Source organism: Gilbertella persicaria, assembly GCF_025201335.1.
Source record: "Gilbertella persicaria strain CBS 190.32 chromosome Unknown B0P05scaffold_83, whole genome shotgun sequence".
In the NCBI taxonomy this organism is placed as follows: domain Eukaryota; kingdom Fungi; phylum Mucoromycota; class Mucoromycetes; order Mucorales; family Choanephoraceae; genus Gilbertella; species Gilbertella persicaria.
In genome coordinates this window covers 21,783-43,803 of record NW_026252044.1, presented here as the reverse complement: position 1 = coordinate 43,803, position 22,021 = coordinate 21,783, and the positions used below count along the sequence as shown (strand labels likewise).

Genomic DNA, 22,021 nt, shown 5'->3' with positions numbered 1-22,021 from the left:
AAGACGCAACAAAGGTGTTAACAACAACCACCTGAATTGGCGTTGTCGTTGCTCTTGATAGCTGAATTGTCGAGCTTGACTTCTTCTCTTTGTCTCGTCTGTTGAGCTTGCTGAGTATCAATCAATCTCTTTTTAATCTCTCTTGCCAAGTCAAAGAAGGCTTCTTCAACTGAAATGTTGGCTTTTGCACTTGTTTCGGCAAATGGAATGCCCAACTCGTTTGCTAAAGCTTGGCCTTGTTCTTTTGAAATAACCTAGAAAATATCAGTCAACATATATAAAAAGAGAGAGATATTTACCCGTTTTTCTTCCATATCACACTTGTTTCCAATGAGAATTTTATTTACACCTTCACTTGCATGTTGTTCGATATTTGAAAACCAATTTCTGACGTCTATTTGAGAAGATGAATAAATATATACATTTGCGTGTATACTTACTTCCAAAAGATCTTTCGTCCGTAACATCATAAACTAGTAAAATACCCATAGCACCACGATAATAAGCTACATATAGAATGGTCAGTCTATACAAGTATAGGCGTGTTTTATATAAACTTACCCGTAGTAATAGTACGGAATCGCTCTTGTCCTGCTGTATCCCAGATTTGCAACTTTATACGCTTACCATCAAGTTCAATAGTACGAATCTTGAAGTCAATACCAATAGTCGTGATAAAAGAAGGTGTAAACGAGTCATCAGAGAAACGAAGCAATAGACAACTCTTGCCAACGCCTAAAATAAATAAATAAAATGTTGCTATGTTTTTGTTTCTTTTTTTTTTACTTGCCAGAGTCGCCAATCAACAAGAGTTTAATAAGGTAGTCGTAAGAAGCACTTTTTGCTGTTGCCATCTTGCAAAAGTTAAAAAAAAAAGAAAAGGAAAAATTAAGGGGGAAAGAAAGAGAAAAAGAAAAAAAGAGAGAGAGAAAAAGAGAAAGTTGTTGAGGTAGAATCGTAGTCTTCTTATTGGCTTATAAATTTATGCATAGAAAAATACGCTTTGTAATTGTTCAGTATTTGCTATCCAACCTTTTATTTTTTGATTTGGTCTTGGAAGTATGTTGCTAGGTTACTGTTGCTGTCAAATCTTATCTTGATCACTATTGCTGTAAAGTTCTTATCGTCATGAACTTATTTTTTTAAAAGACAGAAGTTGTGTATCTTACAAGGGCTAGAATGATACACGCTTTGTATGTGATGACGAGATAGTAAAACTAAAAAAAATTATCTCAACAAGGTCTCTTTTTCTTTTTAGTTTGAAGATGTCTACATTCATTCATAATAAGCTATTACTTTCCTTCGTTTTTTTGTGATGTCTAAGCCCTGTGCTTAGAAAGCAAAGAGTTCATCTGAGTTGATAATGATCGCAAAGATGTAACTATATATTTTTTTTTATTTTTTTGTACAAGAATTTTGTCAGATGCTTAATGACTACACATAAAAGAAAATATACATGGCTAATTGTTCTTTCCAGCCAACTCTTTTTCCTTATCTTCTTGATCGATATGGGCCAAGGTTTTACTGGCATTCACAATTTGCACAATATTAATAAACTGCTTGGCAAAACAGATAACACCTGTCACTGACAAGGCAATGTACCAAAACACTATTTAGACAAATTTAGATTTCCATTTTTGGATGAATCCTCCTTCCTTACTGTTCAAAGATCCAATGAATTTCAAGACATAGAGTGCAACAAAAAACAGTTCATTACCAGCACACATGATAAACAAAACAATCTAAACAAGGTCAGAATATTATGATAAATGAGATATCAAACTCACATTGTTCGTGTAGTAAATACGAAGATACCAGCTTTGTTCTTCACTAATCTTCTTATGGCTTGAAGATCCCGAAATCATTGAGCTAGAATGATATTTAATCCTCAATTCGTATAAGACTATAAAAAAAAAGACTTGCCTGTACATGTGCATATAGTGTGAACTGAAGTCAAGAGAAATGAGGAATTGAAAGAGAATGGTCCATTGAGGGTACTGAAGAGAGAGAAAACATAAAAGACAGGTTGTTGTACATCTATCATACGCATAAGAACCGAGATATACACTTAGTTTTTTTTTTTTTACCTATCTGTCACCATATCTAATACAGCACCGAATTTACTACCTATATAAATATGGCTTAATAAGCTACTGTCTTCTCTCTCTCTCTCTCTCTCTCTCTCTCTCTCTCTCTCTCTCTCTCTCTTTTTTTTTTTTTTTTTTTTTTTTACTTACATTGATTGAAATATCTAGCAGCATTTCCGTCAACTGCATCTAATAGACATGATATACAATACAGGCTGACACAGACTTTGGGGTGCCAAGGCATATAATATAATGACAAGGACGCCAGAATAATTCGCGTATAGCCTATTTGATAATGAATAACTTTACTTGCTATCCAAGGCTGTTTGAGCTTACCAATAAGGTTTGGAATGTATAGAAATACGCTAGAGTTTGACTGAGCAATTACTTGTTTTTCTGTAACTGGTGAAGGCATGTTTTTTTTTTCAATTGAAAAAATAAGAGAGAGAGAGAGAGAGAAAAGAGAAAAAAATTGAGCCGCGTTACCAAAAGAATAACAGAAACTGTTTATTTTAAATGACCGCAATATATCTCTTGGAGCTTTTGTTCAACGGTACAATCATTCCCCCGAAAAAAAATCGTCATCACTTGTTACAATATTACCTGTAAAATAGTATTGCAACGTGATACCAAAGTCTTTACCAATTCTTCTTTCTGGTTCTTATATTCTTTCTTGTTGAATGGCGTTTTTATTTTATAAAAAAGAAGAGCACATCATTTGGGGGAGAATGAACGAGGACTTTCATTTCCCGCATAAAGATATGTTCCTGTTTTCTGGAGCAAATGTATATGAGGTCATTTTACTCTTACCCGGGTTCATAAGAAAGAAGCCCTGATTGTCTTTTCTTTACTTGCACACCTTCTGGACATAAATGCAAAAGCTGCTATATATATATATATATATTTTGCAATGTACATCAATCACCTTACTTTGATAAAGGATAAAAAGAAAGTTCTCCTTTATTTAACTTGCTTATCTCTTCGATCTGTTCCTTAAATTTATTTTCGAGGAAGAATGTAATTGTGCCTTGAAGAAAAGACTTTTTAACCAGTACTCCTGAATACTATGTTTATGCATAAGATAAAGCCCATTTATCTGGTACACATTGACTTTTTTTCACTTGTTGCTTTGTTAACCCATCCTTATATGTATCATGTTTCTTATCCTGAGATTTAATATCAAGGCACTATGCAAAAGCAACGAGTGATGATCAATTTCAGGTACATGAACTTTGGGAGATATCAGTTTACAGATAAACATTCAATGCAACTAAAAGAGAAAAAAAGAGAGAGAGACCCGGAGTCGTATTTCTCTCCTTTTTTCTTTCTATTAATGATACATGTAATTTTTTTTTAGCAGTTGTTATTAGCATTTCTGCATAAACCAAGTCTACCTATTGAGTCCTTGCACTATTTTTTTTCTATGCAGAAAATAAGTTTTTAAATCTCAGTTCCCTTGTCTTTTTCACTTTTTTCTCTCTTCTTTTTAACCATATTCAGACCATGAAAAACAAGAAAGAGAAACTGATCAGAGGACACCGAAGAGAGTCAGCACTCTTTACTATTACAGAACTTCAAGACTTGAGAGGTAGATAGACTCATTGCTTGCTGAATTTTTTTAACTGTCTCTATAGCTCACCAAAGAACTTTTGAGGGTGCTTATTGGAGAACTTCGCTAGCTGCTTTTTCTTCAGGATTATTGATTTTGAAAGTATTTACAAGAGAGTTTTACAAGATTGGAATTACATTTTTTGTATTTGGATTGGCTATGTTGGCCATTGCTTTATGGCGAAGAAGAACATCGTTTGATGTCTTTGACCCTACCATTCCTTACAAGACGAGTGGTGATTGGGTCATTCTTACCACAGTAGTAACCATGGCCACTTATATTGTCTTGTTGGTGTTACTATGGAATCTTTAATTGTATGTAATAATAATGATTGTTTTAGAACATGAAACTATAAGGCAGCTGTAAGTGAAATCAACATTCTTTTCAAAAATGTCTTTAAAGTGATTTGTAAAGAAAAAAAAGACTTTTTTGATCAATTTATCGCTTGTTGTGTTTGACAATTTGTGTTTCCACAAGACTAGCGTATGACACAATTCATTTGATAAACAAACAAGATAGTACTGACAACACTTTGCCAATGAGAAATTATCAAACAAGCGAAATACATTTGTGTGCCTTTGACAGACCCACGTGCGATATTAGACAAAGGAACCAAGACACCGTTAAAAACAGCCAATAAATCAAACCATGCTGAGTTGATTTGAGGTCTGATTCACCAATTAAAGCATTTAACATATTTTTTTCGCTCTATAAAAAGGACGCTTTTTATTTCATTCTTTTCTCTCTTTTTTTTTTTTTTCTTTCTCTTTCTTTTCTCTCTTTTTTCTATCCATTACATTATGCAAACTAAAGAATGTCATATTTCAGATTGTGAAGATAATATCAATGATGATGAAAGTGAATGGGATATTGCTTATGAAAGCAGTTCGGAAAATGATGAATCTATAAAAGACGACGAAGACGACGATAGCGACTTGCAACATTACTTTGACCCCACCAAAATAACAATGTCACTGCCTCTCTTGCCTTTCAAGAACCAAGTAGGTGGCCACGCGTCTTTCTTTCGATTCTCAAAGAAAGCAATATGCAAACCTGTATCAGCAAAAGAACAAGAGTTTTATGAGGACATTGATGCACATCACCATGAATTACTACCATTTACTTCACAGTACATTGGTGTGTTAAATGTGACTTATCGGCCTACAGTACCCGAGGTCTTGTTTGAGAAGAACAAACATTTATTAAGAGACTATCGCGCTGCTTGTAAAGAACGACGTCATCGATCTATAAAGAAGTTTCAACAGCAAGTCCTGAGAGAGGTATTTTCACCGGAAGCATTGAAAGAGCGATTGGTATTAGCGGAGGATTGGAAGAGACGAAACAGGCTTTCTAGTCATGGTAGTAGTGCTAGTCTAAATGAGCTTCAGCGCCGACCCACGGATATGATGGCACACAGCTATTCATCAGATAAAAAGAGTTGTTGGCGTGACGATAATCTAATTGCGGAAGGTGGCCGATCCGTGCCGATCATGGCTACAACGAGGCTTGGCTTCAGTCCTATCAACAAAGACATTGACTATTTTGACTATGATAACTCTATTGAACAAGTCACTCTTGAAAGACCACCCGCTATTCTCTCAACCACTTCTTCACCCTCTATCAAGCATGCTGCATTACCCTCAAGGATCTCAATTCAAGATGACGAAGAACCTGTTATCTTTAGTATGGATGATTTTGATCTAGATAAAAAATTAGTTCATAACAAACAAAATAAGGTGCCATTATTAAAAGTGGATTCTTCTAGTCTCAACAATGTGTCTTTATCAGCAAATCAGCAACAGCCAACCGACGGTGTAACATCAGAAAATCCCTGGTCACTGCAGATACACAACCGTGATTTACAGAGAATGCGCAATAGACAAGATGAAGTACAAAAATATATTCTAATTGAAGATTTAACAGATGGTGTGAAATACCCCTGTGTCTTGGATCTCAAAATGGGTACTCGACAATACGGTGTATATGCCACTCGAGAGAAAATGAAAAGCCAGACACTGAAATGCGAAAAATCTACCAGCAAAGTGTTAGGTGTGCGTGTGTGTGGCATGCAGGTAAGTTACTTCTTTATGGCTCTATGTTTCTAATGCATCATTAGGTCTACAAGAATGATATAGATGAATTTGTCTTTCAGGACAAGTATTATGGTCGAACACTTACACCCATCACTTTCAGAGATACACTGGAAGCTTATTTAAACAATGGCCAAGGTTGTCAAATCCAGCATATACCCGTGATTGTTCGAAAGCTTACACGACTGGCGCGCATCATCAAAACAATGGATAATTATCGTTTCTATGCCTCTTCTTTACTCATGATCTACGATGGCGATCCTTCAAGTATACGAAAGATAGATATTCGTATCATTGATTTCGCTAACTGTGTTACTGCCGAAGATGTACGGTATCGCTACCAGCAATTTGCATACCCACCAAGACACAAAGGAGTAGATAATGGCTATTTACTCGGTCTCAAGACGCTTATTTCATGCTTTGAATGGATCCACGAAAAACACGGTGGATCAGCGCAAGACTTGTATATCCAAGAAAATGACGATGTGTTTCATGATATTTATGAACCTGCAAATGATGAAGCCTTGTTAACCATGTTAAATTAACTGTATCATATTATAATATTTTCTTTTGTAAATACTATTATTTTATTCAAGAAAAAATAAACAAAAAAGACAACCTTTTTTTTTTTTTTTGTAAGTGTATTAGATGAGAGAAGGTGATTCTTGTTCTTTTGGTGATTCTTGCTCTTCTGCACCTTCAGAAGCATCTACAAGCTCTTGTTCTTGTTCTTGTTCTTGTTCTTGTTCTTGTTCTTGTTCTTGTTCTTGTTCTTCCTCTTCCTCTTTAGCATCAATATCAACAAGAGACACTGAATTGAGTTCTGGGAAAAGATTAGGATATTCTTTTGGATCTGCTAAACTATCAGCAGTCTTTTTACGGTTTTTGCTCTCAAGTCCAGACTTCCATAGTTCAACAATCTTTGAGACTTGATCAGGGACATATGTTCTAGCCAACATGGCTGCTTCAGGAATACGTTCTGTCTTGACAAGTAAGTCAATAGCTTCTTCCATTGCACCCAATTCGAATAAACAGGTGAATGCAATATTATTTTTGCCTTGCTCAACTATAAATCTTGTCAGTCATGCTTTTTCTTTTCTTTTCTTTTCTTTTTTCTCTCTCTCTCTCTCTCTCTCTTTGGCTACTTACTGGCTGTGTCTGCAATTTGTCGAATACCAGAACGGTTACCATTAGCAGTGTAGAAAAGTAACAAACCACTCAAATCCTTTGCTTTTATCAAGCATTCTTCTGCCAACTTGAACTTCCAGGATGACATGGCAATATCACCCAATGTTCTCCACTTGGGTTCAGAGTCTACTTGGTGTGCAATATCTGAAGCAATGTCGAGTTTACCAAGTTGAATAGCCAAATCAAATCGTTGGTCAATATCTGTAGTCACCTCAAGGGCCAATTCTTTAAGATCTTGGGATTCAAGGAAGCGAGCAACACGGCCACGTTGATCATTAGGAATGGAATCCAAAAGAGCAGAAGCAGCTTCCAAGTCACCACGAAGAATAGCAGTTTGGTACTGAATGACTGTCAAGGACAAAGAATAGCTGTAGAAATGAACATCTCTATCAGCTAAATAGATTCTATTGTCTCTAGGAGCATAACCCAACAAGTACATGGGTTTATCAAAGTGACTGATGGTATATGTCTCTGTGCCCACAAGATAGTTGATGCGGTTGTTGCTGTTGGTATAGATGAAACAATCACCAGCCCAGGTACCTGTCTTGACATTTTCTGCCACTTCAGTAATGAACTCAAATGCATCTTCAACACCTTCTTCTCCTGGATCCCCTCCATTCTCAACAAACTGAGCATAGGCTTGGGCATTGTATCTCAAGACATAAAAGGATTCTTCAGAAGCAATAGCAATCAAATCACCAGCATCAGACCAATAGACACTCTTGGAATCAACATCAATACGACGTACAACTTGACCATTCTCCCAGTCATAGAAATTCAAAAAGCCATTACCACGAACACCGAGCAAAGAACCACCATAGATACCCTCAGCACTATAGTTTAACTTGGGCAATAAACCTGCTCTTTCCTTGAAATTCTTGAATACCTTGACACGGGATGTAGATTCACGGACAGCATATACATTGGAATCATCAGCCCAGACAAAATCAAGACCACTACCAAAACTCTTGTTTCTCCAAGCCAAGGCAGTATAGATAATGTATTCACCATCACCACATACAACAACAAATCTACCGTTAGGAGAATGTTGAAGTGTTTGAGGATATACTTCACAGCTACCCAGGTCTTTGATAGGCAAAGCTAATCGTTCGCCATCTTTGATAGCCTCATCCATGCTTGTCTTGATATTGGCTGTCTGGATTTCTGAATGTTTAGCCCAGATGATCTTGCCAGAGACATCCATAGACACAGCAGGTTCTTCTCTACCCAACTTGATAACAACAGCACCTTCGTCATAACCCAATGCAACATTGTTACCGCCTTTTTGTGTAGCCATACACCATGAGCGTTCAAGGCCATAATTCAATGTGTTCTCAAGACGGTATGTGTCTGAATTCCAAATACGGACTGTACCATCTTCAGAACCTGAGAGAATGATGGGCAAGTTTGGATGGAAGGCAGCAAAATTGACATTTTGGTTATGGCCTTCCAAGGTTTGAACACAGTTTTTGTTTTGGTAATCCCAAATCTTGACTAGGTTATCATCAGCACAAGAGATCAAATAGGGTTTATCGCCACCTTGGTAATAGTCGACGAAATTGACACCCTTTTCATGGCCATCCAGTGTGAAGTTGGGTACACTAGATCCAAGAGACCACACCTTGATCATACCATCAAGACCGGCTGAAGCAAATGTGTTGGAATCTTTGGGATTAAAAGTCAAATGCATCACAAAATGAGCATGACCTTCAAAGACCTAATCATCAATAGCGTAAGAAACCATTGAATACAAACGATGTAATTCTTACCTGAACACATTTCCATGCTTTTTCCCAATCCCAAAGACGAATGGTCATATCGTCAGAACCAGATAATAAAAGAGGCTGTGTAGGGTGAACTGCAAGACAACGAATGTAGTCAGGATGAGCTTCAAACGTAGTTACTTTTTCAAGTGTGTTGTAGTTAAAAACACGGATTTGAGAGTCATCTGCACCTGTAATGATCCAGTTCTTGCGAGCAACAAACTTGGCAGCACGAACTAAGTATGAAGTGAGTATGTTGTTTTTTATGAATATGTCTTCTTTACCTGGTGTTTCAGATACTTCAATAGTCTTTACGAGAGCCTGTGGTTTTTTTTAAAAAAAAAAGAAAAAAAGGTACGTGAATACAACAAGCTTTCGATAAACAAACTGTCATACCTGAGTCTCATAGTTGTAGATTTGAACATTACCACTGTACAAACTGGTCAAGAGCCAAGGCTCGGTAGGATGTAAGTCCACACACTTGACACGTTCAGAACGCGACAATAATTTACGCTATTGACAAAGAAAGATTAACAAGAGTGTTCATCTCGATAAACATGCACAATAGAACTTGCCTTGATGTCGATGCGCATACCCTATAAAAGACATGAAAGTTAGCATGGACGCGTATAATAACAAAAGCATTAAGAGATGAAATCTGAACTAGTATCTCTCCTGTGCTGTTCAAAAAGAGGGGAGGGGTTTTTTTGCGACAAATACCATTTTTAAGATTGAATAGCTTTCTCTGTTTTCTGTGAAAATGAAGCGTTGTAAGAAAGAACTGAAAAAGCTGAAAAGATGAGGTACTTTTCAATAAAAAAAAAAGAAAGAAAAAAAATAAAGGAATATACTGTAGAGTGAAGACCTTCATTTGGCAAAAGGAGCGGGGATTCAATTGTTGAGTAGACGAGAAGTGGTTGAGCACGTATGCATTTGATGTGGACGGATGTTTAAATCTTTATTTTAAAGTAATATACATAATGAATTAAGAGGTAGTATACATGAAGGAATAATTATTGTAATTCTATATCAGCATTACCATGAGGAATCACAGCAGGTTGATCAAATTTGCCTTCGTGCTTCCCATTGGCCTTAAAGTTCCATTGAAGACCTTCTTCAGGGTAATCCTTCCAGCTCTAATTATTTGATTAGTCTAAAACTCTTGGTATTTTGTATTACTTACAGCAAGACAGGATCCCCACATTGTATCAGCATTCTGGAAGCTCTCTATTAAGATAGGTTAATCAACATGATTGTTACATTTGACTATATACCTGGACACATGCATCTGCCAAGATCACCATCATTAATACAATGAGTGAAATGATCATGACGATATCCAATATCATTAAAGAAATGGACTTGATTCTTGTTCAAAAATAGACCAGCAGCCAGACTATGGACAATAGCATCACCCCATCGTTCATAGAAAAAGTTGCCTGTTTTGTCTAAATAATCGAAATAAGCTTGATATCGTTCATCTCGCCATAAATTCAGGCTAGCAATTTCGAAATTAGACCAATAGTGACACAGATTGTAACCTTGTTTAGGGTCACCAAAGAATCTTAGTAGAGTCGTATTGAGTTCATGTTGTTGAGCAAATTTCATAGTATGTTCCCATAGGGTAGGAATAGTCTCTGGTATTTCCTTCAAAGTAATAGTGAAGCCATATTCTTTGCCGTTTTCTTTCATGAAATGGAAAGGATCATAATCAAGATCACAATAGAAACTAACACCAGGTTCAATACGCCTAGTTATAAGTAGTGTTAATAACTTGCATTTGATGATAATTGTTATATGTACCAATAGTAATCGTATTCATCTAAAAGAGGATGACGATAAAAGAATCCAGAATTGAATCGACACATATGACGGTAAGACAAAGAACCACCATACATAACACCACGAGCAGCGTAGTCACTTAATTGTTGGTTCATCACAGTCTGATTGACGTGCTTAGGTACAGACCACATACTTTCCGGCACAAGTCCAAATTTAGTTTCAGCATTTGTCATGGCTGAAACAGCACCTTTGAATTCTTCACTAAATGGCTCGTCATTTAAAAATACATAAGGATAATTATATTTTCGGTTAAAACGACTATATAAAAATAGGATTCAATAAACAAATAGTTAGATATGGCTCTACTTACTCCTCAAAGTCTCTCATTGTACGTCTCATGGCACCTATCTCACTGTTTCTGACTAGTGCAACAATAACGGCCTTTTCCTTGTTTTTTCTGGCAGCAGCAAGGGATGATAGTATGTTTTGACAAGATTTACCATAAATTTCAGTAATAGGTTTCTCCTCTTCTTCTTCGTCTTGAACAATAGTATCTTCATCAAATAGTTGTAATGTAGGTTCACCTAAACCATCTTCATTCACAAGGGGGACTTGGACACCGGCAGCCTCAACGGACTCTCTGTTTAATATATCTGATTTTTGAAGAGGATCTAGACAGTCTATAGAAGGTCGCCTTGATACAATGTACAAAGAACCAAAGTATAGCAAAACAATGGAAACAAGAGTAAAGATATATGTCACTCCCCTTTTCATTTTTAGAACAAAAAGGGAAAAAAGAAGAAAAAAAAGAATCCACTCTAAATAAACTACTTATGAACCCTTTTAAGAAAGTGTTTGGATCGCCGCAGATGTGTATCTTCTTGGCGATAACAGAAAATCCCTGGTTTCTTTTTTTTTATTATATTTTGACAGATTTGATTTTATTTTCGTTACATTTTGAATAGCTTCACAAAAGATATTGGCTTCTTTACATTTTCTTTTGTGTTATACAGGATGGTGCAATTCTCTTTGTGTTAATGAGATCATCACTTATTCTTATGTCATGTTTCAACCGTTCCCTTTTTCGGCATATCATTCTAAAAAGTTTGTTATTTAGACAAGGGGATGTTATTGTAGGACAATAATAAAAAGATCGACATTTTGATACATGGAGTTTGAACTGGTAATTAATTAATTATTTATTTCTCAGTTGATTATACATGTCTTTTATGCTTCGCCTGCTATTTATCTTGGCTCGAACAGCCTTTAGATTTCCTATCTCTTTATACAATCGAACAAGTGTTTCTTTTTCCTCGTTTGTCCATGGACTTTTGTCTATAGTGGGATCTAAAAAGTTCGTGTATCTTGTTCTTAGTTGGGATACAGACCTCAGACTTTGCATATCTTGCTTGATTTGCTGAAATGCATCTGAACCATATTTGTCTATACCCTTCATCAACGCTTCATCTTCTTCTTTTGTAAACTCTCCTTTTTTTAACGTGTTGACTTCATAGGCCCATTTGTTCCTACACTGTTCTTCACTTCTGGATCCCATTTCCCGGGCAATCAATTCGAAATTCTTTCCGTGCAATTCAACCAATTCTTTCAGCTTGGTAGTTTCTTTTTGTGTCCAACTGCCTCGGTTTAATGAAGGCTGTATTGAATTTTGCCAAAATTGCTTGATGCGGCCGACTGTGCGTTTTTTTGGTAACTTTTGTTGCACGGCTTCCCAGTTTATCTTGTCAGCATCGTTTTGTCCCTGTAGTAATTGTTGCAAGATTTTCTTTTCTTCTAATGTCCAGCGTGTGGTATCGTGTGTAACAGAAAAATAATGTGAGCGTATACAAAAGGCAGTGCGGCCAGGAAAGTAGTTTGCAAATACTTTCCATTTATTGCCGTACTTTCCTACAAGTTTGACAAGCTTCTCAGTGTCTTGTGTAGACCAACTTTTTCTTGTGTGGTATGGTTTGGTAGGTTGATCTTGTTCTGATCGATCGTGCTCTTCATATAGAGCACGTAGTGAAATAAAGCGTTGGTTGACATAGCACTGACCAAGTCGTGGAAGCATTGTTGTCGATCGAAGGTGAAAGTATCGAGCGATCAAATTTGCCATGAGAAGGGGTATATATGTGTTTATGTTTGAAAGATTTTTTTCTGAAAAAAGGGGAAATCGGACCTTGTACAGCTTAAAAAAATTTTCGAGAACAATTATGAATTAGATCATCAATGCATACTATTTTTTGAATACGTTTAACATGCTAAACAGACCAAACATACATGTGTGGATACATAGATCAGCGACTTTCTTTCTTTTTTTTGTATCTTGAGCTTTATTTCTCTCTTGTTTACATATGTCTACACTTTATTTGAAGAAAAAAAATTTAGAAACCAAGCAGAACAAATAAGTAAGCAATGTGTATTTTTACTTACATTAGGCAATGAGAAAGTGTAGAGAATAGAAAGAAAATGGTAACAGATACTAATTAAAGGGAATGATCAGACAGGTCCCAAGTCAAGACATTGGAAAGGTGTACTTCGACAAGGAATATGCGGCATGCTTGGTCGGAAGCATGCCAAGTATCAATCCTTTCTCTTTTTCTTGTATCGTTATGACAGATAAGATAAGCTTTTATCCTACATCATTTGTAGTGATCATCTATTATACTTTGAGGGGCCTACTCAAGGATGGAAAACATGCAAATTTTTTTGTTTCAAGAAATTATTCAAATATCTACATATTTCTGAGTGTGGTATTATACGTGATGATAGAAAAAGACGCTTTTTAAAAGTATCAAGCTAGCTTTAATATTATCGAAGCCATTTACAAAGAGGGAAACATGTTTTGCAGTCGCATCATGAAGAAGAACGGCTCGGGAAGGCTCGGTATGAGTGGAAAAATTTCGGCAATTTTTGAGCGAGAAAAAGAAATCCGATCCGTAATTCGGACTTTAATTCTAAATTAAAGGAGATAGACACAAATAGAGATTTAACCTTAGGCACAGTTCCTTCAAAAGACAATGAAGACATATTTAAAATAAAATTTATGATAAAGATCGTTTTTTTTTCCTTTTAAAGTTCTTTAAGTCTTTTATACTTTCTTCAGAAAAAAAATTACAAAGACAATTGCTTGTCATTAATCTAGAACAGATCAAACTTGCCCAAAAGCAATTATGTTTGATGTGATGATCTGACATTAAATAAGTCTTCAATTACATACTAAAATATATCATAATCAGTTTACATCAGAAATAGACATAAAAGAACCTTTTGTACTGAATAAGACAATGTATCTTTTAATAGATCAAGACTTATAACCGAAGTCCATAATTTACATTATTTAATTAATTTAAAGTAGTCTGTTGTGAGATGAAGAGAGAGTAGATATTCAATAAGAGAAAAGGTAAGAACACAGAGAAAGTCCGTTAGAACTTATATAGGCTTTTATTTCTCCAAGAAATGTTATCTTTCAATTGCTATAAAATATCGAGGTATTTATACTTTTTCTTCTCGGTCAAAATATTGTTTTGGGATTAGCTTCTTGACAGCAGATTGATTTGTTAGATCAGGAGCAATTAAGAGAAATGCCTTTGGAGGAAGTTGTCAGCTCTAACTGTCACTTTATGAGGGCCATTGATAATAACAGAATCACTAGGTTCATAATCTCTGACTATGAGGACGATGTAGTACTTCTAGTAGAATGAGTGAATGTCAGTGACTATAGATCCATTGCAATTGCCATAGATGTGATCTGATCTTTTGCCATGATCATCATTTATTGATCTATGCATATGAATTCATATATGTTTACAACATAGTCTATGATAATAGAGACTCAGTCATTTGCATGAACTCTACTACTACCTACTCCGACATCTCTTCATATATAAATATGCTAGAATAATTTATAGTCAAAAAGAACAACAATAAAATTTTATAAAACAGTCTCAAAGTATCTACCTTTGTCTCTAAATTATCTTATCATATAACTCTCTATTATCAAAACATCACAATCACAACACAATCAAATTATAAAATTCAACAGATTCAAACTGAGTTGAACTGTCAAATACAATAAACAAAATAAAATACATAATTAAATCACAGCAAAATATCATGAAACAAAATACGGAAGAAGTAGGACAAATAAGGAACCAAAAAAAAATACAGCAATTGAGACCCAGACCAAAAATTGGCACACCGATCAGTAGTTTTGACTCGAACCTGATTGGGTCTGACAGAAGACAGAACCATTGGCTGAAGCCTTTGGAACACCATTGTACAATCAGACCTAGACCAAATCAAACCAAACTTTGTATGTACTTTAAGAAACATTAGAGACATGTACCATTTCAATTTGAAGATCTGTTAACATAATAAAATGACTAGAAAAACCGCGAAAGAGAACGAAGAAGCGAGCCAAAACAAACATGCACACATGACAAAAATGTCACAGAAAATAGCGATTCCAGTAAGAAGCAGCCAATTGAAGTTGAATATAACCTTCCAACAAACTATAATCCAAACAAACGAAGGTTTAAACCACAAATACTGAACAAAAGAAGAAAGAAAGTTCGCCTCGACTTGATTCGCATTAGAAAAGCCAAGCGCACTTTAGATTCGTCAAGACACAAACATCAATCAGCTTTAAGTATTTAATTACTTCCTTCTCCATATGTTATAGTTTATATATTTTAGTACAATTAGAAAACATATAAATACTGTGTTATTGATACTTGTAAGTTCTTCATCTTATACTTACTGTATCAATACACAGGTAACATTACATTTGTTATAAATAAATATCTTATACTTACTGTATCAATACACAGTTCCTTTCTGTGACGTCACGTTATTTCCAGAATATTTCCCAGTGAATCTATTGGCTAAGAAACGTTCTATTGTCTCGTGACTTGACTATAAAAACACAAACCTAAGTAAAATATTAAATCGACAAAAACAAGAGCTTCTATGGCGCAATTGGCTAGCGCGTCTGACTGTTAATCAGGAGGTTGGTGGTTCGAGCCCACCTAGGAGCGTTTCTTTTACTCATTGGAGGGGTACCTTGTTTTTGGTCCTAGCGTGGTTGTATTTGGATTTGTTACAGGTGGCCCTTCTCAAAGGATTGTGTTTTGTTTTTCTTTGCTAGATAAAGGAAGTTTCACTTAGTAAACTGTTGGAATAATTTTAGTATTACAGGACAAAGGTAGAAATTGCAGTAACTTGTAATATTATAGAACAGTAAATATAACAGAGTAATAGGCAGCAAGTTATATGTAATAAACACCAGGTTTTAAGTTGTCCGACTATGTTATTTGTATAAGTAAAAGAAGATACAAAAATATAATATATCGTACAATAATCAAATGTAATGCAAGACTAAGGGACCCAATTAAACAAATGATATGATAATACTCTAGTTTTAAAGTAAGTAAGGTAAGATTATAAGTCTAAGATAAAATGTGGATTTTTGGATGTTTTTATTTAAGTTGAACTGTTCTAGTATTTATATCTATTCTAAAGTAGTCATGTTGGACTTGCAAAAATGCAATTATGACAGTCCAAGTATAATAAATTTATGAGTCATTGTAAAGGCGGTACGATATGTCAAGCGTTGGCTGACTAACAAGTAGAATGAGCAATATGTGCTAAAGTCTAATGTGATATTGGGATTTAAAGTAAAAGAATAAGTATTCGGTGATACAAGTAGCTGTCAGAATTTAGAATTGAATAATATGAAGTCCAGATTTGGGTAGAAAAAATACATGTAGAAAAATAGAGTATGAAATGGTCGTTTCGTAACATTAGAAAAAGTCAAGAAAGGGACTGAAGTGCAGCTTACCCAAGTTTCTATTGTTTTGTTGAGCAGTGATGTTATAACACATTATGAGCAAAGTTGTGCAGAAGAAAGTACTCTTCTTGTATCAAAATGAATGTCGTAAGCTAGTAAATATAAGTAGTGGCTCTCTACTCTTGTTCTTTTATGAATATTTCAATTTAAGAAGCTTGAAAGAAAGGTACATGGGGCAAATTTTCAAAAAAACATTGACGGCTCTTTATGCGATAACTGATATGCCATAAAAACAAAAGAAGGGATTATATCACAAAGTGGGAAATGTAGGACACAAACTATAGAACACAATGTATGATTTATATGAGATAGAAATATATAGCGAAAAAAAAAAGAGTAGCATTAATTCTCTCCAGCTTGAAGGTCGACTCTAGGGTTACCGTCATATGAAGTACCATCAGGATTGAAAGAAAGAATCAATTCATGGTCAGCATCACCATGGATTTCAACCCATCCACCACCGGGAACATCCACAACTGAAGGGAATTCTTGTAACCCATTATAATGTCTTCTGTAAGCAATCTGAACCTTATCATTCTGACCACCTGACCTTACACAATCACTGTTTGTATAAGGACAACAGGCTTTTTCGCCTGACTTTAAATCGCTTCGAGCAAACCGTCTTTTGTAAAAAAAGTTAGATTTTTTTCCTTTATAAACATTGAATAAATACATACGCAAAATAATTGAGTCCTGCATTCATAGGTGTCTGACGAATTTTATAACCCATCTCTGGTATATCTACCATCATATAAACACAGTAAGAATAAACAGGCATGATGAAAGAGATTACAGTAATTGAAATTAAACCAAAGAACTTCATGTTGTAGTGTTAATAATGATGAAAAAAAGGGTCCAAGCAAGAGACCTTTTTATATATGTAGTTCTGAATCAAAGTTTCTTAACATAGTGTATTTTGACATTCATTAACTCGTAGATCGTTGACAATGCATGTTTGTGCATACATTTTCTATTCAGAGAATCAGCCAATAAAAAACCAAAAAGAAGCATAGCTAACAATGTTTTTTCATTATCTTCATTCTAAAAATAAAGAGGCAAAAAAAAAAAAGAGTACACATGGGTTGTTTAATTAACGTTTTGTTTTTTTAGTTGTTTTTTCTCTTAAAAACATATTCTTTTTCTTCTCCTGTAAAAGGTACACCTAATTCAATGAGTTTCTTGAAAGCCTTTGCAAAATCATCAAAGAACTTGTCTTGATCCTTTGCATACAGTTCAAAATAGGGCTTCAATTTCTCATCATGAAGCATCGTAATTTCAATTGGTAACATCATGATATCTGGATTTTGTTTATCACTCCATTGCCATCCTCCGTTAGGTAACTTCTTCTTGACCCATTCGCGTTCAGTAATAGCCTTAAAGTATTCATTCGAGAAATAAGTAGGTGCTTCTTGCCATGGACCTTCAAATCCACTACGATCAAGATGACATCTGCCTAATACATGAGCACCACTTAAAGCAACAATTTCCTGATCATCAAATCCCTACACATTCAAACAATGAATCTCTATTGACATTTAGATTTTTTCAACTTACCATGCGATAGAAAATATCACGAACATGACTGGCTTCTTTGGACCCATCAGGTAATCTACCATCAGGCGTGCATTTGTTCTCATCTGCATCAATTCGACCCGGTCTCCATTTAATATCAGGGCCACCCTACGTCCTATTAAGAAACTACAGAAAAAACCCTTATTTTTACTTACAAGTTCTTGAACAGCTACGACACCGCCCAACGTATACATGTCACCGTAACTTAATTCAGAATATTTAGGCTTAATATGCTTGTGTAATAAATCGCGTGCAATTTCTAATCCATTGTTGGCTGCATGCGATGCTTCTGTTCTGAAACGCATGGTACCACCACTGCTACCCCCGGAATTATCATGAGCATCAAACGTACCAGAAGAATGCCATGCAAGACGCAAAAGAACAGGACCATAAGAACCATCATCATAACTAAAGGCGTGTCAATACATCTCCTTATTTCAATTGTCGTCAAAAGCTTACTCAGGATTACTATCGAGTAAATCAGCAATGTCATTGTACACTTGTTGATAATTAATGTTCTTTTTAGGTGCGTCAGAGACAGCAGGCTTTCCTTTTTCCTTTGCCTTTTCCGAGTTCTTATTCGATGGCGAAGAACTTTCTTCCTTGTTGTCGCCATGTTTTTTAGCTTCTTCTTGTTCAAGTAATGCATCAATCCTGTTTGCTCTTTGCTTTTGATAGTAAGTGTATGCACCACCTAAAGAAATACAACCTATAATTTACGTTGAGATATGGTTCATTCAAACTATTGCTTACCAATCCAAAGAAGAGGACTAAATCCCCCTCCCGTATTTCCCGGTTGAGGAGCATTAGTCGTGTAGTATCGTTGCATAACAGGTGGCTTGACAGACATACTGGGACGTGTCATGGATAGTCTTCCCATACGCGTTGTTATGGTTCTTACAGAACGAATAGGGATCATTATATTTAATGTAAGAGGTGAAAAATAAATAAAGAAAAAACATGAAATAAAAAATGAGTTTATATAATTTAAAATACATGGGTTATTCACCTTTTCACATACACGCACCAATCCATTGCGTGCGTATTTCCAATAGTTATCCGAGAATAAGGTTTTTAACAGTTGCTTGGTAACAGTGCCATTGCTAAGTAAAGCATAAATTATGTCATTGTGTGATTAAAATTAATTTCGTCCCCCCTTTTTTTTATTCTTTTTTTTTTCCTTTTAGAACACCATGTCAAGAAAGGATTTAGAATTAAAGGATTTACGTGTACCAACTTTTATTCCTCTCAACAGTGATGGCTCATCTGTTAAGAAAGCAGCTACAAAAAGAAAAAGAGGCAAAGGAGATCCAAAGCCTGCTAGAAAAAAGACTCTAAAGAAATCAGATGGTAACTCTAAACGCGTTTTTTATATTGAATGATGCTTAGATTGATGTATAGTGCTTGATGACTTTTATGTCTTTGATCTTGCTCCTAAGGAAATCGAAGAAAATGTAGGTATAAAGAGATGACATTCATCAAATTCATTTGTTTGATAGGATCCTTTTGTCAAGATTTGGATTGGTGCAGTTATTGAAGAAGACAATGGTGCTTTTTGTGTTTATTTTGGCGAGAATGACGAACGAAACTGCAGTCAAGTCTTTGTCAGAGATAGTCAGTTACAAGATGAGGACTTTGGTTATGTCTTGGTAAATATAGATGTCTTAAATACCAGACATGGCTCACTCTCTATGTCTAGGGCACCTTGAAGGCCATTGAGATTATTGGTACAACCGACACTCCTTTTATCATCAACACATCTTGCAGAGATCTGCCTTTAGGTAATTCTATCTATGTCAATCACATTTTCTAATTTAATTGTTCAGCCATTGAAGGAAAAAGCACAAATGCTTTTTACCAAGATTCAATAACCAAGATCCGTGAGTTGATTCAAAAGAGAACATCTGAAACTAAAGTGGTAAAGTGTTGCTTCACCCATTCTTCAATTTAATTTTGCCTATAGCGACACATTTCAGGAAGAAAAGCACCAGAAGAACAAAAGATAGCCATTGATTTGGCTTCTAAAGCATTGATTGACTCAAAACAACAAGTGATTCCTATGGATGATCAAATACCAGATATGCAAATAGAAGCATTTGATACGACAATTATCAATACAGAGATCATAACACATGAAGAACCAGTTGAAAATGAAGATGATGAAGATGCTTCTTCTGAAAAGTTGGTCTTGGAAGAAACAAATGAGACTGTTCGTACTGTCAGTCAACCATCTGAAGATGTCCAAGAAGAGATTGTAGAAGAAATCAAGGTTGAGACAACTATTGAGACACATTATGAAGCTCAAAAAGTAGATCAAGATGTTGTCAGAGTAGAAGAAGACATCAAGATAGAAGAAGAAGTGAAAATAGAACAAGCCAAAGAAGCAGAAGAAGTGATTAGTATGGAAGGTATTGAGGAAACAAGTCGTCCTCCATTAACAACTAGTTCTTCTTGGACATCAGCCTTTAGTGGTCTCTGGGACACACTAACTTCTCCCTTCCGTAAATCTCAACAATAAAGACAATTAAGGTTGCTTAGAGTAACACTATCATTTGAAACTAAACCAAGGAGTGTGAATATATGGTTGCCATGTAAATTTACTTTTTTTGTGATATACGGAGTTTATAAACAGAGTTGTCAAAAACAGAATCTTACAGAAAACAGGAGTCTTCTCGACAACCCTGATGGATTCTCGAGAATATACGACTATTAATAGCCTGTGTGTGAGTAATAACAACCCCATTTATATACTTGCATTTTATTTCTTCATTTTTATAGCCAATATGTCATTTTTACAATAAAGCAAAATGACATTTATTTATTTTATTTTATTTTTTGCATTCAAACTGAATAAAAAGAAAGAGGTTTTTTTTTTATAGTTACCCAATACAAGCGGTAAATCACAAATTTTCAAACCTTCATAAAGATGGACAATAAATCAACATGCACTTTCCTGACGTTCTTTACCTTCTTTACCTTCTTCTCAACTCATTTGGAGTCCCGAAATTGTATATTAAATAAGGGTTTCTCTTTCTTTCTCTTTTCTTCTTCTTTTTCTTTTCTTATTACTCTCTATGAAGAAGGAGACAATACTAAATCCAATACGAAGCTTGTTTCATAACAAAGAGTAAGCCTATTTCTTTCTCTTCAGTTGCTTTTTTATTGTCTCTTTCTCCGCATAAATGCTTACAATTATATAGTTTACAAAAAAGATCAACTGCAGTAACAGAAGGAGGTTCTACGTTTGCCAGTCATTCTGAACATACACCTGTATTTACCACAGTTCATATCATTGCTGCAGCTATTGGTATTGTCGGAGCTATTGCTGTAGCAGTAACCATATTTATTGTCTGTAAAAAGAAGCGCTTAAAAGCACAAACAAGTGGCAGATCAATTGATCTAGAGAACAATACACATATGTCTCAAGTAAATTCTATGCATCAACATAGCCATCATTCGAATCACACACAGGACAGTCGATTTGGTCAATTTGCAAGTGATTTTGAACCACCCAAACCAGCTGTCACTCATATAGAAGATGTAAGCCCAATGATGCAACAATACCAATTGCAACTTAAACTGTTACAGCAACAATATCAAGAAAGAAAGCAACAAACACAAGGTGTCTCTACTTCAAGCACATCCTGTGCTTTATTACCACCACCACCTTATCACCCTTAGTTTCTATACTTTTTGTAAATACCCTTCTTATATATATATATATATCTTTTCTCTATAATACAATTTATTTACATGACAAGACATTTGGTATTAGATTGTTGACTCATTCTTATCAGTTGTTCTTTTGTGTATCGTTTACCAGTCATAGCCTGGACATCTTCTATTGCTTGTTCCCTTTCGTTCTCGCGTTTCTTTTCCTTAATTTCCTGTGGGAAATACAGTTTTAAAAAGTTCTGTAAACCCTCGTCTAAATTTAGCGCTGTGGCAGTACGAACAGCAGTAGGATGACGACAAAGTGGACAACTGTCCATCTTTTGTTTCTGTGCTTTGATCAGGCACCGAACACAAAAGACATGCTGACAAGCTAAACGAATAGGTCTCCAAGCAACACTCATACAAAC

The 22,021-nt window shown here is 35.3% G+C and overlaps 10 protein-coding genes and 1 non-coding gene across 11 annotated transcripts; 4 read left to right on the top strand and 7 right to left on the bottom strand.

Moving 5' to 3' along the window:
* Positions 1 to 17: 17 nt before the first annotated feature.
* B0P05DRAFT_582325 (rab-type small GTP-binding protein) lies at positions 18 to 854 on the bottom strand (the record flags this gene model as incomplete). The annotated part of the gene is made up of 5 exons (XM_051582170.1): positions 18 to 254; positions 300 to 394; positions 441 to 506; positions 562 to 735; positions 791 to 854. 5 exons carry the CDS (start codon positions 852 to 854, stop codon positions 18 to 20), a joined length of 636 nt encoding a protein of 211 aa, XP_051429217.1.
* A 318-nt stretch (positions 855 to 1,172) lies between these two features.
* Positions 1,173 to 2,502, bottom strand: B0P05DRAFT_631717 (CDP-alcohol phosphatidyltransferase-domain-containing protein; the record flags this gene model as incomplete). The annotated part of the gene is made up of 6 exons (XM_051583500.1): positions 1,173 to 1,609; positions 1,661 to 1,742; positions 1,788 to 2,037; positions 2,088 to 2,127; positions 2,238 to 2,372; positions 2,424 to 2,502. The coding sequence occupies 6 exons, from the start codon at positions 2,500 to 2,502 to the stop codon at positions 1,461 to 1,463; spliced, it is 735 nt and encodes a 244-aa protein (XP_051429216.1). The 3' UTR covers positions 1,173 to 1,460.
* Positions 2,503 to 3,429: 927 nt separating this feature from the next.
* Positions 3,430 to 6,465, top strand: B0P05DRAFT_606761 (uncharacterized protein). Its single transcript, XM_051583362.1, has 4 exons — positions 3,430 to 3,523; positions 4,510 to 5,768; positions 5,813 to 6,074; positions 6,111 to 6,465. Exons 1-4 carry the CDS (start codon positions 3,511 to 3,513, stop codon positions 6,329 to 6,331), a joined length of 1,755 nt encoding a protein of 584 aa, XP_051429215.1. The 5' UTR covers positions 3,430 to 3,510; the 3' UTR covers positions 6,332 to 6,465.
* Positions 6,381 to 9,562, bottom strand: B0P05DRAFT_361318 (coatomer WD associated region-domain-containing protein). Its single transcript, XM_051573620.1, has 6 exons — positions 9,313 to 9,562; positions 9,134 to 9,250; positions 9,022 to 9,058; positions 8,744 to 8,973; positions 6,936 to 8,691; positions 6,381 to 6,852 (listed from the first exon to the last, which is right to left on the bottom strand). Exons 1-6 carry the CDS (start codon positions 9,328 to 9,330, stop codon positions 6,431 to 6,433), a joined length of 2,580 nt encoding a protein of 859 aa, XP_051429214.1. The 5' UTR covers positions 9,331 to 9,562; the 3' UTR covers positions 6,381 to 6,430.
* A 188-nt stretch (positions 9,563 to 9,750) lies between these two features.
* B0P05DRAFT_481612 (nucleotide-diphospho-sugar transferase) lies at positions 9,751 to 11,975 on the bottom strand (the record flags this gene model as incomplete). The annotated part of the gene is made up of 7 exons (XM_051575189.1): positions 9,751 to 9,873; positions 9,921 to 9,964; positions 10,012 to 10,487; positions 10,541 to 10,837; positions 10,890 to 11,073; positions 11,197 to 11,285; positions 11,740 to 11,975. The coding sequence occupies 7 exons, from the start codon at positions 11,973 to 11,975 to the stop codon at positions 9,751 to 9,753; spliced, it is 1,449 nt and encodes a 482-aa protein (XP_051429213.1).
* A 33-nt stretch (positions 11,976 to 12,008) lies between these two features.
* On the bottom strand, positions 12,009 to 12,473 carry B0P05DRAFT_454594 (uncharacterized protein; the record flags this gene model as incomplete). Its single annotated transcript, XM_051573926.1, has 1 exon — positions 12,009 to 12,473. A coding segment is annotated over one exon (465 nt), but the record flags the coding sequence as incomplete, so codon positions are not given.
* A 3,008-nt stretch (positions 12,474 to 15,481) lies between these two features.
* On the top strand, positions 15,482 to 15,555 carry B0P05DRAFT_t123. Its single transcript has one exon. It is a non-coding gene; the product is annotated as a tRNA-Asn (tRNA).
* A 1,154-nt stretch (positions 15,556 to 16,709) lies between these two features.
* On the bottom strand, positions 16,710 to 17,424 carry B0P05DRAFT_642281 (uncharacterized protein; the record flags this gene model as incomplete). The annotated part of the gene is made up of 2 exons (XM_051583801.1): positions 17,045 to 17,424; positions 16,710 to 16,989 (listed from the first exon to the last, which is right to left on the bottom strand). Exons 1-2 carry the CDS (start codon positions 17,188 to 17,190, stop codon positions 16,710 to 16,712), a joined length of 426 nt encoding a protein of 141 aa, XP_051429211.1. The 5' UTR covers positions 17,191 to 17,424.
* Positions 17,425 to 17,434: 10 nt separating this feature from the next.
* On the bottom strand, positions 17,435 to 18,873 carry B0P05DRAFT_565814 (heme peroxidase). The gene is made up of 5 exons (XM_051580995.1): positions 18,693 to 18,873; positions 18,399 to 18,648; positions 18,095 to 18,347; positions 17,922 to 18,047; positions 17,435 to 17,869 (listed from the first exon to the last, which is right to left on the bottom strand). The coding sequence occupies exons 1-5, from the start codon at positions 18,856 to 18,858 to the stop codon at positions 17,474 to 17,476; spliced, it is 1,191 nt and encodes a 396-aa protein (XP_051429210.1). The 5' UTR covers positions 18,859 to 18,873; the 3' UTR covers positions 17,435 to 17,473.
* Positions 18,874 to 19,108: 235 nt separating this feature from the next.
* B0P05DRAFT_565805 (uncharacterized protein) lies at positions 19,109 to 20,719 on the top strand. Its single transcript, XM_051580994.1, has 6 exons — positions 19,109 to 19,289; positions 19,341 to 19,393; positions 19,439 to 19,588; positions 19,639 to 19,720; positions 19,766 to 19,857; positions 19,903 to 20,719. The coding sequence occupies exons 1-6, from the start codon at positions 19,133 to 19,135 to the stop codon at positions 20,455 to 20,457; spliced, it is 1,089 nt and encodes a 362-aa protein (XP_051429209.1). The 5' UTR covers positions 19,109 to 19,132; the 3' UTR covers positions 20,458 to 20,719.
* A 290-nt stretch (positions 20,720 to 21,009) lies between these two features.
* Positions 21,010 to 21,702, top strand: B0P05DRAFT_565801 (uncharacterized protein). The gene is made up of 2 exons (XM_051580993.1): positions 21,010 to 21,066; positions 21,140 to 21,702. Exons 1-2 carry the CDS (start codon positions 21,014 to 21,016, stop codon positions 21,618 to 21,620), a joined length of 534 nt encoding a protein of 177 aa, XP_051429208.1. The 5' UTR covers positions 21,010 to 21,013; the 3' UTR covers positions 21,621 to 21,702.
* Positions 21,703 to 22,021: the final 319 nt, after the last annotated feature.

Bases quoted from the DNA above. Each gene is read 5' to 3' on its own strand.
- B0P05DRAFT_565814 (XM_051580995.1), bottom strand. From the start codon at position 18,858: ATGATCCCTATTCGTTCTGTAAGAACCATAACAACGCGTATGGGAAGA. The intron at 18,649-18,692 runs GTAAGCAATAGT...CGTAAATTATAG, and splicing joins TAGTCCTCTTCTTTGGATTG to GTTGTATTTCTTTAGGTGGT. The intron at 18,048-18,094 runs GTAAGTAAAAAT...AATAGGACGTAG, and splicing joins TCGTAGCTGTTCAAGAACTT to GGTGGCCCTGATATTAAATG.
- B0P05DRAFT_606761 (XM_051583362.1), top strand. The intron at 5,769-5,812 runs GTAAGTTACTTC...ATGCATCATTAG, and splicing joins TGCGTGTGTGTGGCATGCAG to GTCTACAAGAATGATATAGA. The intron at 6,075-6,110 runs GTATCATTGATT...TTACTGCCGAAG, and splicing joins TATACGAAAGATAGATATTC to ATGTACGGTATCGCTACCAG.
- B0P05DRAFT_565805 (XM_051580994.1), top strand. From the start codon at position 19,133: ATGTCAAGAAAGGATTTAGAATTAAAGGATTTACGTGTACCAACTTTT. The intron at 19,589-19,638 runs GTAAATATAGAT...CTCTATGTCTAG, and splicing joins AGGACTTTGGTTATGTCTTG to GGCACCTTGAAGGCCATTGA. The intron at 19,721-19,765 runs GTAATTCTATCT...TTAATTGTTCAG, and splicing joins TTGCAGAGATCTGCCTTTAG to CCATTGAAGGAAAAAGCACA.
- B0P05DRAFT_565801 (XM_051580993.1), top strand. From the start codon at position 21,014: ATGAAGAAGGAGACAATACTAAATCCAATACGAAGCTTGTTTCATAAC. The intron at 21,067-21,139 runs GTAAGCCTATTT...ACAATTATATAG, and splicing joins AGCTTGTTTCATAACAAAGA to TTTACAAAAAAGATCAACTG.
- B0P05DRAFT_361318 (XM_051573620.1), bottom strand. The intron at 8,974-9,021 runs GTAAAGAAGACA...CTTCATACTTAG, and splicing joins TGAAGTATCTGAAACACCAG to TTCGTGCTGCCAAGTTTGTT. The intron at 8,692-8,743 runs GTAAGAATTACA...ATTGATGATTAG, and splicing joins AAGCATGGAAATGTGTTCAG to GTCTTTGAAGGTCATGCTCA.